This window comes from Pecten maximus, chromosome 4 (assembly GCF_902652985.1).
Source record: "Pecten maximus chromosome 4, xPecMax1.1, whole genome shotgun sequence".
NCBI classification, from domain to species: Eukaryota; Metazoa; Mollusca; class Bivalvia; order Pectinida; family Pectinidae; genus Pecten; species Pecten maximus.
The window spans coordinates 27,507,673-27,524,741 of NC_047018.1; the positions used below are offsets into that span (position 1 = coordinate 27,507,673).

At 37.6% G+C, this 17,069-nt stretch overlaps 1 protein-coding gene across 2 annotated transcripts in view; it reads right to left on the minus strand.

The window, feature by feature from the left end:
- Positions 1 to 494: 494 nt before the first annotated feature.
- LOC117325687 (ATP-binding cassette sub-family A member 7-like) overlaps positions 495 to 17,069 on the minus strand; it is a 53,307-nt gene continuing 36,732 nt past the window's right edge. For both annotated transcript variants that reach the window (XM_033882105.1, XM_033882104.1), the window contains 15 exons: positions 16,682 to 16,851; positions 15,356 to 15,533; positions 15,083 to 15,198; positions 14,673 to 14,823; positions 14,389 to 14,512; positions 13,857 to 14,131; positions 13,443 to 13,624; positions 13,031 to 13,172; positions 12,399 to 12,533; positions 12,087 to 12,190; positions 11,387 to 11,479; positions 10,624 to 10,864; positions 7,935 to 8,007; positions 7,521 to 7,631; positions 495 to 3,870 (listed from right to left, as the gene is read on the minus strand). In XM_033882105.1, coding sequence (XP_033737996.1) covers positions 3,704 to 3,870; positions 7,521 to 7,631; positions 7,935 to 8,007; positions 10,624 to 10,864; positions 11,387 to 11,479; positions 12,087 to 12,190; positions 12,399 to 12,533; positions 13,031 to 13,172; positions 13,443 to 13,624; positions 13,857 to 14,131; positions 14,389 to 14,512; positions 14,673 to 14,823; positions 15,083 to 15,198; positions 15,356 to 15,533; positions 16,682 to 16,851 — 2,262 coding nt within the window. In that variant the 3' untranslated portion in view covers positions 495 to 3,703. The remainder of the gene's footprint in view (positions 3,871 to 7,520; positions 7,632 to 7,934; positions 8,008 to 10,623; positions 10,865 to 11,386; positions 11,480 to 12,086; positions 12,191 to 12,398; positions 12,534 to 13,030; positions 13,173 to 13,442; positions 13,625 to 13,856; positions 14,132 to 14,388; positions 14,513 to 14,672; positions 14,824 to 15,082; positions 15,199 to 15,355; positions 15,534 to 16,681; positions 16,852 to 17,069) is intronic.

Genomic DNA, 17,069 nt, shown 5'->3' on the forward strand with positions numbered 1-17,069 from the left:
TAATTCCCATGTCCTAATGATAACACCAGAGAGAGTTATAACACTGCGTAACATAATTTCCCATGTCCTAATGATAACACCAGAGAGAGTTATAACACTGTGTAACATAATTCCCATGTCCTAATGATAACACCAGAGAGTTATAACACTGTGTAACATAATTCCCATGTCCTAATGATAACACCAGAGAGAGTTATAATACTGTGTAACATAATTCCCATGTCCTAATGATAACACCAGAGAGAGTTATAACACTGCGTAACATAATTCCCATGTCCTAATGATAACACCAGAGAGTTATAACACTGTGTAACATAATTCCCATGTCCTAATGATAACACCAGAGTTATAATACTGTGTAACATAATTCCCATGTCCTAATGATGACACCAGAGTTATAACACTGTGTAACATAATCCCCATGTCCTAATGATAACACAAGAGTTATAACACTGAAATATAATTATCATGTGCTATAATGATAACACCAGAGAGAGTTTTAACACCGTGTAACATTTATTTTCAATAACATGTAGATACAAATTGATCACACAATAATAGAATGAAATAATGAGTAAATTACTAAAACATACACATGTAATTAGATATGCATCCATTTTTCTTTTTCTCACTCTGTATCTGTAAATCAACACCTGTTTTTATTTGATTACCAGTGTTCTGATTTTACATTTTCGTAACCCTCTCAGAGGATAAATAAATAATTTTATGTTGTTTTTTTTAATTTGATTAATCTTTTGTTTTAGATGTAATTTTTATAAAAAGTAATAACAGTATTTCCGTTCAGACTGTCTTGGATACTCATTTTTGTAGATCATACCACTGAATTGCAAAAACAATTTGGGGGGAAATAAATGACATGGTAATTGTACAAAACACATAATCAAATTAACAATGAAATGATATGCCAAACGAGATTTGCAGAATCAAAGTCATTTGAAAGACACAGGTATATATAGATATCTAGTATATATAACTGGTAAAAGTTGCCTAATAAAGAAGAAACCTCAGGCCTACACTGAAAACACACTAATAAGGTGTATCACCATGCTAATCACACCATACTACTCTCAAAAATCTGAGATTCCATAAATATATTTTTACGATTTGTTCTGAAGAGTTCTCCAAGTAGAAAGATCAACATGGTACAATTTTAGGATGCAAGTGTTTATATAAACAGCAGTTCATACAAACAATATCTGTACACAAAGAACTCTGATTAAATACATAAATAGCAGATTCCAATTAGCACCACAATCACCTCTTATTTAAAGAAAAAATAGCTTTGCCATCTGAATGTTACAACATTCCGGTAAATGGCAAAATGCCCAAAAACTGTGGTCTGTATTTATATGTATTGGATATTTTATAACAAACATATGTTTTGGATTTTATGTCCCCATGTATTATATTTCAAATGAATTTAGTGAAAATCACAACTTGTCAGTCTTAGACATTAAATATCTCGTATCCATATACGTTAAAAACAATTGTTAAAGAAATCAAAGACCAAAACAAACAAAAAATCGAATGAGGTGACAAAAGCATATATAAGTTCTCTGAAGTCAATGCAGACATTTGACATTGGAATGTCAGAAATCAAAATCTAAAGGTGAATAACGAGGCAAGTGATGTGATCACATAGGCAAGATGATAATGTATTATGCATTAAAATTCTATATTACAAAAAATAAAACATTGGTAAGTACCAAAACAATTTTTAAAAGTACCAAAACAATTTATAAAGAACCAAAACAATTTGGCAACAAAATATAAACAGTCAATACAGACTACAAATAAAATAAATGTACTCAACAATAAAACAACATAAAATATGACACAGGAATTTCCATGATCACTGATAATGTTGAACCACAATGTCACAGCAATTCAATGATAAATCATATATACACTGTAAGTGGATTTGGTTTGATTCTGTTTCACTAGATAACAATACAAATGTCATCAGAACTCAACTAAGAGTGAAATATAACGAGGGATTATCAATATTAACTTTTTTCTTCATTATTCTGGGAACTATGTTTATGTAAATCTAGTACATGTAACTGTGGGAATCAGTTATCAAATGTTGAAGAAATCTAGATAAATATCACACACCCATACCCTCTCAAGCACCATCACCCTCCCACTCATTTTCTCCTCTTGCAAGACATCATTACCAACATCAAATCTCTTGCAACAACGGGATAAGAATTTTTACCATCACTTGTCACATGACATCCCATCTCCTCCGACAGGGTACACCACTCCTCTATATTATTTACATCTATTGACTGTTAACAATTCCTTCTACAACAATGCACAAAAACAATAGACTGCTGTGAAGCTACAACATTTTGCTACTTGTTCAAACAAATATAAATTTCAGAAAGACTTGGTGAAGATGATATCACAAGGAAATGTTTAAGCAGTAACGTCAAACCAATGAATCGCACCATGAGGATACAGTATGATGTTTAAGCAGTACCAAATCACGATTATGTTACATAACCCAATGAATTTAAATTATCATGATGTGTTTAAGCAGTTGATAGCATTATCAGGACGGAAAAAATCTCTTTGCATAATTAGGAATTATTGTTCAGCTTTAATATAAGAATCAGAAAAATTATCAGTGGAAAATAAGAAAATTTTAGGTGTATTACACTGGTGATGCTTAGTATACACAGGTATACAGCATTTAGAATAAATTAATTGTAAGAATTTGGAGATGAATTGTAATAATACACCTTTACATGACTGCCGTCAGTTGACCACTTCATTTTGGCTGTACATCCAACAACAACCAACAGGTAAGCCTATTGGATGTTGTCAACAAACACAATTTATTCTTATTTCTGTAGCTTAACTCATTGACAATGATAGCTGTAATAATATCAAAAGCACTTTGAAAATACATTAAATATTGAGTACTTCCCTGATACGAAACCTTGTTCTCAGGCATGTTTGAGCATATTTGTGAAATATATTTTAAGAAATTAAAAAGGTAAAAAATTGACAGAATGCCTGAAATAGAGTATATGTATATGTCATTTTATCTTCAAGTGTGATAAATAGAATATAATACATCATAACATACTTCATAATAATATCAGTAAGATGACCTCCAGAGTTCGTGTTAGGTCCATAAGTTGTCATCACAAATGCTTTACTAAAAACTGAGGACAATGATAAGAATTCAAATATCTAAAGGTAACAGATATAAAAAAAGCTTACAGAATGAAATTTGTCTAGGTAACATGATTTATAAGGTAAACATTATTACAAGAATCAAAAAGTTTAAATCTCTTATACAACAGGTTATGTACAAATTGTCCTGTCTATAATGTATTATACTCGGTAAATACCGGGTTATACATGTACGCTGTGTGTGACACATTATAAATAACATGTCATACATACACACAGAATTTCCTGTCTATGACACATAACATGTATATCTATGGTAGAACAATAAGTATATCTATAATTATACATCTGTTATCCGTATTATTGGTCCACCATGTATAGTTTTATAGAACGTAATAAAGTCTTGGATCCACAAGAACAAGCCTGAGTTATGTAAACAATCCCCAATACATAACATGATACAATACAGTATTATAGTCATGACCAACAATATAAAACCTGTTTGGGACACATTTCATGATCCACACAGAGACAACTAGAATATATCCACATTTGGGAAATAGTCCGGGTTGTGTGTGCTGCGTTGACTGCTGCGTGCACTGCCAGGACGAATAAGGTCGACAGTGCTTCCAGCCAAACTTTCCTCATCAGTATACTCATAGCGGCTGTTCATCTCTCTCAAGCCCAGGGTATGATCTAGATCTGTAAGGTAAAACAAAATTTACCAGTAAGCTATGTAAATGGCAGATTTCTGAGAAAAGAAAGCTTAAAGAACTAATTCATCTTCTCTTTATGAGGTTATTTCCACAGGGACTTAATTAATTGTTCAATTTCAATTGGTAAACTGGGGGGTTATATCCACAAGTTTTCTTTTTCACCTGTTGCATTTTTCCAAACTCTCAAATATGTTAACCTTAAATGACTACTTATTCTCTGTTAATGATAAGTATTTCTAAATAAAACAGTAATCAAGATCAAATGCATCAAAGAAATCTAAATGAAAATCTGTAAACCAATGCACCCATATCCTTTAGAGCTGTTTTGAGTCTATGTGTTTAATAATCAGATACACTCCTGTTCTGAGTCTATAACGAGTCTGTAAGTATGTGTTTACTCACCTGACACACTCCTGTTCTAAGTCTATAACGAGTCTGTAACTATGTGTTTACTCACCTGACACACTCCTGTTCTGAGTCTATGACGAGTCTGTAACTATGTGTTTACTCACCTGACACACTCCTGTTCTGAGTCTATAACGAGTCTGTAAGTATGTGTTTACTCACCTGACACACTCCTGTTCTAAGTCTATAACGAGTCTGTAACTATGTGTTTACTCACCTGACACACTCCTGTTCTGAGTCTATGACGAGTCTGTAACTATGTGTTTACTCACCTGATACACTCCTGTTCTGAGTCTATACCGAGTCTATGGCTATGTGTTAACTCACCTGACACACTCCTGTTCTGAGTCTATATCGAGTCTGTAACTATGTGTTTACTCACCTGATACACTCCTGTTCTGAGTCTATGACGAGTCTATGGCTATGTGTTAACTCATCTGATACACTCCTGTTCTGAGTCTATGACGAGTGTGTAACTATGTGTTAACTCACCTGACACACTCCTGTTCTAAGTCTATAACGAGTCTGTAACTATGTGTTAACTCACCTGACACACTCCTGTTCTAAGTCTATGACGAGTCTGTAACTATGTGTTTACTAACCTGATACACTCCTGTTCTGAGTCTATAACGAGTCTGTAACTATGTGTTAACTCACCTGACACACTCCTGTTCTGAGTCTATAACGAGTCTGTAACTATGTGTTAACTCACCTGACACACTCCTGTTCTAAGTCTATGACGAGTCTGTAACTACATGTTTACTCACCTGATACACTCCTGTTCTGAGTCTATACCGAGTCTGTAACTATGTGTTTACTCACCTGACACACTCCTGTTCTGAGTCTATAACGAGTCTGTAACTATGTGTTTACTCACCTGATACACTCCTGTTCTGAGTCTATAACGAGTCTATGGCTATGTATTTACTAACCTGATACACTCCTGTTCTGAGTCTATAACGAGTCTGTAACTATGTGTTTACTCACCTGACACACTCCTGTTCTGAGTCTATACCGAGTCTGTAACTATGTGTTTACTCACCTGACACACTCCTGTTCTGAGTCTATAACGAGTCTGTAACTATGTGTTTACTCACCAGATACACTCCTGTTCTGAGTCTATAACGAGTCTATGGCTATGTGTTAACTCACCTGACACACTCCTGTACTGAGTCTATACCGAGTCTGTTACTATGTGTTTACTCACCTGACACACTCCTGTTCTGAGTCTATAACGAGTCTGTAACTATGTGTTTACTCACCTGATACACTCCTGTTCTGAGTCTATAACGAGTCTATGGCTTTGTGTTTACTCACCAGATACACTCCTGTTCTGAGTCTATACCGAGTCTATGGCTATGTATTTACTAACCTGATACACTCCTGTTCTGAGTCTATAACGAGTCTGTAACGATGTGTTTACTCACCTGACACACTCCTGTTCTGAGTCTATAACGAGTCTGTGACTTTGTGTTTACTCACCTGACACACTCCTGTTCTGAGTCTATGACGAGTCTGTAACTATGTGTTTACTCACCTGACACACTCCTGTTCTGAGTCTATGACGAGTCTGTAACTATGTGTTTACTCACCTGACACACTCCTGTTCTGAGTCTATAACGAGTCTGTAACTATGTGTTTACTCACCTGACACACTCCTGTTCTGAGTCTATCACGAGTCTGTAACTATGTGTTTACTCACCTGACACACTCCTGTTCTGAGTCTATCACGAGTCTGTAACTATGTGTTTACTCACCTGATACACTCCTGTTCTGAGTCTATAACGAGTCTGTAACTATGTGTTTACTCACCTGACACACTCTTGTTCTGAGTCTATCACGAGTCTGTAACTATGTGTTTACTCACCTGATACACTCCTGTTCGAAGTCTATGACGAGTCTGTGACTTTGTGTTTACTCACCTGACACTCTTCTGTTCTGAGTCTATAACGAGTCTGTAACTATGTGTTTACTCACCTGACACACTCCTGTTCTGAGTCTATAACGAGTCTGTGACTTTGTGTTAACTCACCTGACACACTCCTGTTCTCAGTCTATAACGAGTCTGTGACTATGTGTTTACTCACCTGACACACTCCTGTTCTGAGTCTATACCGAGTCTATGGCTATGTGTTAACTCACCAGACACACTCCTGTTCTGAGTCTATAACGAGTCTGTGGCTATGTGTTAACTCACCAGATACACTCCTGTTCTGAGTCTATACCGAGTCTGTAACTATGTGTTTACTAACCTGATACATTCCTATTCTGAGTCTATACCGAGTCTGTAACTATGTGTTAACTCACCTGATACACTCCTGTTCTGAGTCTATACCGAGTCTATGGCTATGTGTTTACCCACCTGACACACTCCTGTTCTGAGTCTATGACGAGTCTGTAACTATGTGTTTACTCACCTGACACACTTCTATTCTGAGTCTATCACGAGTCTGTAACTATGTGTTTACTCACCTGATACACTCCTGTTCGAAGTCTATGACGAGTCTGTAACTGTGTGTTTACTCACCTGACACACTTCTGTTCTGAGTCTATCACGAGTCTGTAACTATGTGTTTACTCACCAGATACACTCCTGTTCTGAGTCTATAACGAGTCTATGGCTATGTGTTAACTCACCAGACACACTCCTGTTTTGAGTCTATGACGAGTCTGTAACTATATGTTTACTCACCTGACACACGCCTGTTCTGAGTCTATACCGAGTCTATGGCTATGTGTTTACCCACCTGACACACTCCTGTTCTGAGTCTATGGCTATGTATTTACTCACCTGATACACTCCTGTTCTGAGTCTATAACGAGTCTGTGACTTTGTGTTTACTAACCTGATACACTCCTGTTCTGAGTCTATAACGAGTCTATGGCTATGTGTTAACTCACCAGACACACTCCTGTTCTGAGTCTATGACGAGTCTGTAACTATATGTTTACTCACCTGACACACTCCTGTTCTGAGTCTATACCGAGTCTATGGCTATGTGTTTACCCACCTGACACACTCCTGTTCTGAGTCTATAACGAGTCTATGGCTATGTATTTACTCACCTGATACACTCCTGTTCTGAGTCTATAACGAGTCTGTGACTTTGTGTTTACTAACCTGATACACTCCTGTTCTGAGTCTATAACGAGTCTGTGACTTTGTGTTTACTAACCTGATACACTCCTGTTCTGAGTCTATAACGAGTCTGTGACTTTGTGTTTACTAACCTGATACACTCCTGTTCCTGCCAGGAATTAGATCCAGTGTACTACCAGCAAGGCTCTCCTCGTCCATGTCAGTCTCTCCTGATGTTCCACTAATGGGGATAACGTCCATATCTGTATAGAAACCACAGTGTCAGTGACCACGTATATCTAACACTGATAATTAAGTTATGTAATGAAGTGCATGTCATACATACATTGTAGTTGCGACAATATGCACATAATCTCATAAGATGACTGATATTTGTAATGCCTGGTGACATTTGTAATGTGTGGTGACATTTGTAATGTGTGGTGATATTTGTAATGTGTGTCTACGTGTTCCTGTATTTACGTGTACACATTTGTAATGTGTGTCTACTTGTTCCTGTATTTACGTGTACACATTTGTAATCTATGTCCAATGTTATAACATACCTTTGTTCAGTGTACTTGGGTCTGGTTCATCATCCAATAAGTCTGTCTGCAGCTTGGCAAAGTTAATGAACACCTAGTAATAAAATGGAAATATATGGTGTTTATCAAAAACAAATAATACAACACAAAATATTTACAAAGCAAAGGGTACATGTATAATAAAAAATAGTACAGCATCTGCTTCTGGTCAGTAATTATGGGGGAAAATTTGCTACTACTCCTGCTATATCAACACTTGAAGATCAGACGATGCATCAACTGTGGAACAGAAGTATTAAATAATTTAGTAACTTTACCCATAAGAATGCGTAAAATATACTGAAACGAAAAAGAAACGCAACATGGAAAATTGTGATTAATTTTGTATTAAATATACATATCTGTATAAAAATCGCGGAAATAAACATGCACCCTGCCTAACACCCATACCAATCTTCAAAATCACCCAAGTGTGACTAGAGACCTATGCACTTCCGGCGCGGTAAAAACATCAAAAACCGTGCCTGTACAAACATATGCGTTCTTTTTTCATTCAAACCAGTATCAATTCATCACTAACATTGAGCCACATCATCGCCAATACTTTTGCAAACAATAATTCCTTTTACAATTATGCCACGGTTATCAAAGGTTGATAGAGGACGTGCTATAGCGATGCTTCTGGCAGGGAACACGCAACTTCACGTCGCTCGACAATTCAGAGTTCACAAATCGACTATTAGTCGATTAGTTTCACGTCTTAACGCAACAGGAAGAGTCGATGACCAGCCGAGATCAGGACGTCCACGCGTAACGTCGCGACGTCAAGACCGGGTTCTTAGGTTGGCACACCTGCGTAACAGGAGATTAACGGCCGCTGAAACGGCAAGGAATACGATTGGTAATCATAACCGTCGAATTCATCCCCAAACAGTGATCAACAGACTGCGTGAGGCTAATTTGCGTGCAAGGCGACAGTACGTTGGTTTACCACTAACACCGCAACGTCGAGCACGTCGTATGCAATGGGCAACGGCACATATGCCCAGACGTTTTCCTATGAGACGTTGGAGGTCTATGCTCTTCACCGATGAATCTCGATTCACGTTATTTCGAGCAGATGGCCGTCAACGTGTGTACCGGCGTCGAGGCGAACGTTTTGCTGACGCCTGTGTTTTGGAACACGACCGATTTGGGGGTGGATCAGTTATGGTTTGGGCGGGAATCTCCCATGGTTTGAAGACGCCTTTGGTGATAGTCAATGGGAATTTAACGGCCGTACGCTATCGGGATGAGATCCTTAGGCCCCATGTTGTGCCGTTTGTTAGGCAGCATCATCTAACCTTTCAGCAAGATAACGCGAGACCACACGTTGCAAGAGTCTGTAGAGACTTTCTTGCGACACCGAACATTGTTCCTATAGATTGGCCTCCATATAGCCCCGACCTGTCCCCAATCGAGCATTTGTGGGATGAATTAGACAGAAGAATTCGAAATCGCCGTAACCCCCCAAATACCCTCCCTCAGTTAGCAAATGCACTCGTCCAAGAATGGAATAACATTCCAATACGGAAAGTCAATGCCCTGATGAACTCAATGCAACAAAGAATTAGAGATGTGATAACTGTTCGAGGAGGACACACACGATATTAGGGCACGGTTTCAAAACTGCTGCCATTTCAACTTGGATTCACGTAGGGTACTACCAATCATGACCTTCTAGCAAAGTGACCTGTTCTTAAAAATCTCTAAACATTTAAAGGATGTTACATCAATATTCAATATTAACTATTACATATGAAATTTAAACATAATGCTCACAAGTATTATTTTATTAAACCTACAATTTGAAGTTGCGTTTCTTTTTCGTTTCAGTATATATTCAAAATAAGAAAATGTTTTTAGTAAGGATACTTAACTCAAATTTTGCAATGCTTTCCAATGGGAAAACAATTAGACAAGGAATCTCCATAAGTTGAGAAATTTCTGAGAAAATGGTGCCTGCTGATAACAATATGTTCTTTCTCAATTACATTGTACATAGCCCCTTTGAGTATTTGACTGCACTCTGTTAAAATGGGCCAAAGTAGCTCAGTCGTTTAGAGCACTGGCCACAAAGATCCAAGGTGTATAGTTCAATGCTTCCTACTGTGTCAGTTTATGTTACTCAGGAAACTGAGAAACAGGCCAGTCAGAGCTGTTGTGGTTGTGTCCTTTCCTGATTGCTCTGAATGGCATACAATGTTCTGTGAGGTATGAGGTAGTCACCAACTACTACAAGGACACCCTGCCTCAAAATGACCCTGGATGTCCATGGGGCAATTAACCAAGCAAACAAAAAGTTATAGCCCTTTGAATTTGAACAGGACCAAGTACAGACAATGTACTGGTGGATACATGAATATGGAGTGTACACAGATTTCACTTTAACACTGGTGTAACTACCAGTAACAAACATACTGAGTATATTTCGAAAAATAGTTGTAGTGACCTTGACCTTGACCTAAAAACCCTGAAACTGGAACAGGTCTGAGAAATTATGGTTCTTTATCATTGTGTAAAGTTTTATAAAAAAAAAACCTTCAGGAATGAAGCTGCTAGAGCGCTGACAGACTTTGGAATAATGATGTACAAGACAAGAGAGAAAACCTACATTCACCCCGGTTTCACTGTAGGGACAAAGACATCAGACCTCTTACTATTACTTTACCTGGTCCATTGTTGTCTGAGATACAGAGTAGTCCTCAATATTGAGTTCACGTTTAACTCCTTCTATCTGTTTGAAGAGGTTTGAAAGCTTGACATCACTCTTGAGTTGATATTGCACCATGTTGTAATGTTTTTCCTTCATTTCAGCCCCTTCAAACGAGTGCGTGATGAAGTTGTGTACAGCTTTAAGATTAGGACGTTCTCCTGACACTCGGAAGATCACTGTGTATCCCTCTCCAAATCTGTACAGCAAGTGAAGAAAATATTCATATTATAATGCAATTAATTATTTTGCTAGGAATTTTTAAAGTTCAAAACGGATGCATTGTCAATGATGCTATCTTATGATTTACAGCTTCTTAGAAGCGATTTTTTTGCCCAAAATTTTATAAATCAAGTTTTGATTTCTTCCAGCTACTCTACATTGATTACATAGCTATAGTATCAACAAAAAGTGGAGAGGTTAGCCAAAACAGGTCCAGTGGAAACAGAAGTATATACTGGTAACTATACTTAAACCCTCACAATTAGAATGTTCTAACTATTCCAAGAGAAGGAACTTTTTCTTTGTTACCAATGTTATTGTACAGATATTTTTGAAAAAAATCATAACGTCAAAGTGCTCAGGTGTATATATATTTGTGAAATATGTGACAATTCCAGTAGGATGAAATAGGCTTTTATACGACTCCTTTTATTAGTACATTATACATATACATTGAAGGAAAGGCTACCTGTGTAATGAAGTCAACAGAGGTACTTACCTGTTTTTGAGATGCTGGGTACTGCCCATACACATAAACCTTCCATTGACCATGATTCCCAGGCGACTACAGAGAGCCTCGCACTCCTCCATACTGTAATACAGGAAACAGGCCATCGGGTAAATGTATGGGGAATTTACAAAGGACCAATCATACAGTAATACTGTACTCTGACCATACTAGTTATACCTCGTATTGTCACTTGTGTATACTGCAGTCTGTATTCTACTTAATTTTGGTCTTTAACAAGGACACATATTTTACATTGGTTAACCACGCTGGGTACTACGTGGAACCTATATAGCAGATTGGGTTGGGATGACAATCATGTATTTATTGTCCCAAAATTGAGCAGAGGGTTAGGCACAAGTTTTTCCAACTTATCAATGCCTTTACCTCTAATACAATTCAAATATTAATATTTACAATAAATTCTGGGTGCTTTTCTGTAAGGGCATGGCCACAATGTGTATCTAAGATTGGTTAAAGTTATACTTTTCCGTGGATCTAAACACAAAACTTAAAAGTGAAAATTCTAACTCTGCGAGACAAAAAGGGCCTAAATATTGAGACCACTAAAAGGCCATCATCAATTTACTTAATGAGCTACTGCTGACAAAAGCCAAGATGGCCATTCCATTTGTTCATTTATCTATAGTAATATCACTATATGGCTCTGTGTACTAATCAGTAGTCATACCTGTGTGAGGTTAGTATAACAGAACGACCATCCTTCACAATGGCATTAATACAATTCCACAAAAACCTTCGGGCCCGAGGATCCATGCCTGTTGTTGGTTCATCCTGAATGAAAGTATTGTATACTGTGTTAGCTACATTACAAATAAATTGAATGGTCACCTTCGACAAGTTGTTAAAAAACATTTACCAGCAAAATGACAACATGGTTACCTCGGAAAATCAGAAATACAACAGAAGGCGAACAATGAGTAAGGTTGTCATAGACATTTTACGGAAATCTTATTAAGATGGTGAGGTCATGAACACTTACAAGGAATATGATTGAGGGGTTGCCGATAAGAGAGATTGCTGTGGACAGCTTGCGCTTGTTTCCCCCAGAGTAACCTTCGGACAGTTTGTCAGCATACTGTGTCAGGTTCAGCCTCCTCACTGCCCACTCTGCTACCTGTATAGAGGAAAGATCCCCAAAATGTCATCACTTCAAAGAAAAAGATACTAAATTTGGTAAAGCAATCCTTTAAATTATACAATGTACATAACTTGTGTATTTCATAGTTCCTCTCTCATTTGTCATCATGAGGAAAATATGAACTAAATTTTACCAAATTCAAAGCCTTTCTTTGGTTTATTTTGTTGACCGTCCCATTAACAGCCAGAGTCATTTAAGGACGTGCCAGGTTTTGGAGGTGGAGGAAAGCCAGAGTACCCAAAAAAAAAACACCGGCCTACGGTCAGTACCAGGCAACTGCCCAACATGGGTTTTCAACTCGTGACCCAGGGGTGGAGAGCTAGTGATAAAGTGTCTGGACACCTTAACTACTCGGCCACCATGGCCCCACACAAGGCCTTTTAATTTTCTGACCTTAGCCATTCAATATTTCTTTGTTTACAGCTGACAATTTATAACTTCTTCTGAAAATAGTGTTTGTCATTCTCCTTTACCTCTTTGATGTCCTTCTCAGGAACGCCGCGAAGCCTTGCATAAAATGAGAGTATTTCTCTGCCAGTGAGTAGATTGTCGAAGGCATCAAACTGTGGACAGTAGCCGATACTCCTGTGAACACTGACCATGTCTGAAAGGATACTGCAAACAAAAACGAAGTATGTATTCACTGTTAGGAATGAAGGCAGAGTATGATACATTAAATTTGATAAAAAAAATATTTTTTGTTGAAAATCAGACCTCAAGGTCATAAGTTTGGATCCATCATTCAATAAGATATATGGCTGGGCCTTTTGTCAATACATTTCATTCTTGTTACTCAACTTAATCGGTCAACAGTAGAATGTTATATAATCATGGTATTGTATTTTGGATTCTAAGCAGCAGTATTCAAATGGTGTGACACTTTACCTGTGGCCATTGACATAAGCGTTGCCCTCGGTAACACTGACGTCACCAGTAAGTATCTTGAAGGTGGTGGTCTTGCCAGCTCCATTAACTCCCAGAAGTCCAAAGCACTGTCCCTTAGGGACCCCCACACATAGATTATCCACAGCAGTGTTTCTTCCCTTCTTACCTCTCAGTCCATACATCTGGTAAAAGGTCATTGAGTTCATCACATACTAAACATTTTTTGTGTATGTTTAAATTATGTAATTTACATGTATTTACTGTCATTGTATAGCGTACTTTCATGAATGAATTCAACCCTAATATGTAAATATGGTAAAATTTCCAAAGATCAAGAGTGGTTCACATTTTAAAAGCTAGTGTATCAAGTATTTATTTCAACAACTAGCTAAGAATGATTTCATGTTAAAATACCTTGGTCAGACATTCTAATCTCAACACATCATCTTGACTATTCTTTTTCTCCATAACACGCTTCCTTTCTCGGGCAACATCAGGATCTTCATCCTCCAAGCTGGCGTGAGTCGGCTTTCTCTGCCAGAAACACCTGCGTCCTCTTTTGATGCAGAAGTTGTACTCAACAAGTATATTGAGTATGAAGAAAAATACACCAACAATGAACAGAGCCAACAGATTCTTGCCAACCTGGTCAAACTCAAATGGACTTGGTGGTCCACCTGATGAGAATCCTACAATGAAATGTCAACCAATTAACTCTAGTCAATTGACTTTTTGATATAATTTTGTTAACCTGACTACTACATTGAATGTAACAAACCAGCAGTTTTTATTTCTGATTAAATTAATATTGAACATTCTACTGTACCTATTGGTCTTTGGATACTTATAAATCCCAAGAGTTTAAGGTCAGTTAATAAGTCCGAAGCTTTAGGTATTGACGACATACCTTGGTTTTGAGTTTTCGTTTAAAACTTCACCGACTTACCAAACTCAGCATTGGCCTCTGCATAGAGCTGATTGGTGGACATATCCATGAGGCCACGGCCCAGACAATACTGGGGGAATACCAGAAACACTTTCTTCAATAGGATGTTGATATCCTTTAGCTCCTGTAGAAAATCATATAACAGCAATGTGAGACTAGTAGATAGGACAGCAATGGTACATGTATACATAGAGAATGTGCAAACATGCAAACAATCACACTGATTGAATAGAACAGTATTAATACTTTATCCTTTGGCAAGAATCATTGTTGTGTTAACGAACCTCATCAGACTGCTCAAGGAACTCCAGGATGAAGGTTGCCATGGTAGTGGTGGTGCCAATGAAGATGTTGATTGACTGCAGTGTTACCATGGCCGTACTGGGCACACCAAACAGTCGACTGAACGGGTGCATTAATGGAATCATGGCCCACCTACAAACACATAAAGATAACACTGTAAGTTAGAACTATAGGCTAAGGCACACAAAGGGAGACAACTCTTTAATAACTCAAGGAAGGGTTAACAGTTTGCTCAGCAAGTGATACTTTAACTCACTAAAAGGAACATTGTCCAACCGGAAGTGCTTAGTCACCTACAGAATATAAAGTACCATACAGAACAATTAATCAACAAACTACTCGTCCATAGAATAAACAGTCCCCTCACCCATTGTATAAACAATCTACTCACCCATAGAAGAAGAGAAGAGCCAGTAGACAGGGCCCATTCATTGGACCAACATAGGCCTCTCGTCCAAATGCCAGGAAGATAAACAACATCAGCACACATGACACAAAGTAGCTCATCTGGAATACAAAACCTTTCAGTTACATGCATATCAACACAGTTATCATGCCTTCGTTTACTTTTTCATCATATTTGTCAACTATTTTTTTTTTTGCATCAGCCATTTGAAATTGAAATCAACGTTTACATACTACAGGTATAGAGTGTTGTACTGACCATATCCCAGGTACTGTTAGATATCCAGTAAACTGTTGGGTTTACACCGCTCACAAACTGCAGGTGCTTGGAGTTGGAAGCACGTTCCTCTATTAGGACCATAGTAAAGCTTGCTGGTATGAAGGACATGGCAAAGATCATACAGATGGCTATTACAAGGTCCACACCACTGGCTCGTCTGTGAAAGACAGTAGTGTTACACCATCACATATTGTATAACACATGTACATGTATATTGTCACAAATATTACTTTACTGGTTCTGTTCAGAGTCTTTACAGTCAGATGTGCCACACAGTAACTGTACAATCACAATACATCAATGACTTCAAAACAGCTGGGTTATCATCTAGTTTTTACACAACATACAAGAAAAGACATAAATAAAATACCAATATTCATTTAAGTAAAAAGATTCCTCAGCACCATGCATTATGAAATTGAATTTGGCTCTTCTTGAGGCCCTACTCACCATCTTGTATATATATACAAATAATGTAAGCATAACTTCATATTAAAAACACATAACCCAATTAATTTATATCAATTACATGTCAAGATTTTATTATCTGAATTGGGAAAAAGAATTCCTGGAATTCTATTGGCCAGTAGCCTGGAACAAGTCACGTAACTAAACCCTGGAACAGGGTAAATCTCAAACAAAGGGAGGTAACCAGGAACAGGTCACATAACTAAACCCTGGAACAGGGTAAATCTCAAACAAAGGGAGGTAACCAGGAACAGGTCACATAACTAAACCTTGGAACAGGGTAAATCTCAAACAAAGGGAGGTAACCAGGAACAGGTCACATAACTAAACCTTGGAACAGGGTAAATCTCAAACAAAGGGAGGTAACCAGGAACAGGTCACATAACTAAACCCTGGAACAGGGTAAATCTCAAACAAAGGGAGGTAACCAGGAACAGGTCACATAACTAAACCCTGGAACAGGGTAAATCTCAAACAAAGGGAGGTAACCAGGAACAGGTCACATAACTAAACCCTGGAAAAGGGTCAATCTCAAACAAAGGGAGGTAACCAGGAACAGGTCACATAACTAAACCTTGGAACAGGGTAAATCTCAAACAAAGGGAGGTAACCAGGAACAGGTCACATAACTAAACCCTGGAACAGGGTAAATCTCAAACAAAGGGAGGTAACCTGGAACACAATATCGTTATCCTCTTGTACTCATGGTCCTAACAACACATTTTTTTTTACATAAACTTACAAAATACTGAAACTGTTACAAAGTTTTGTAGTGAGCTGAGATTTGATGTATAAACACATATTGTAGATACATGTGTACATTAATTTTGTACTTACAGAAGTTTGGTAGTGAGTTGAGATTTGGTGTACTCTACTGGGTGGTTGAAGGTGACAATGCCGTAGTCTGTTGGTTTTGAAACATTGGGTGCCATGCTACGCAGAATCAGATTGTTCATCACGTTTGTATACGCTACAATAGCTGCCCAGCCTTTGTTGTTGTACCATACCTACAGGTAAATTAACCTCAATCTCAACACAGGTACACTTAATTAACCTCAATCTCAACACAGGTACACTTAATTAACCTCAATCTCAACACAGGTACAATTAATTAACATCAATTTCATCACAGGTACAATTAATTAACATCAATCTCAACACAGGTGCACTTGATTAATCTCAAAACAACCTTAGTTTGATTCATTTTAACTACACAAAGTATCTG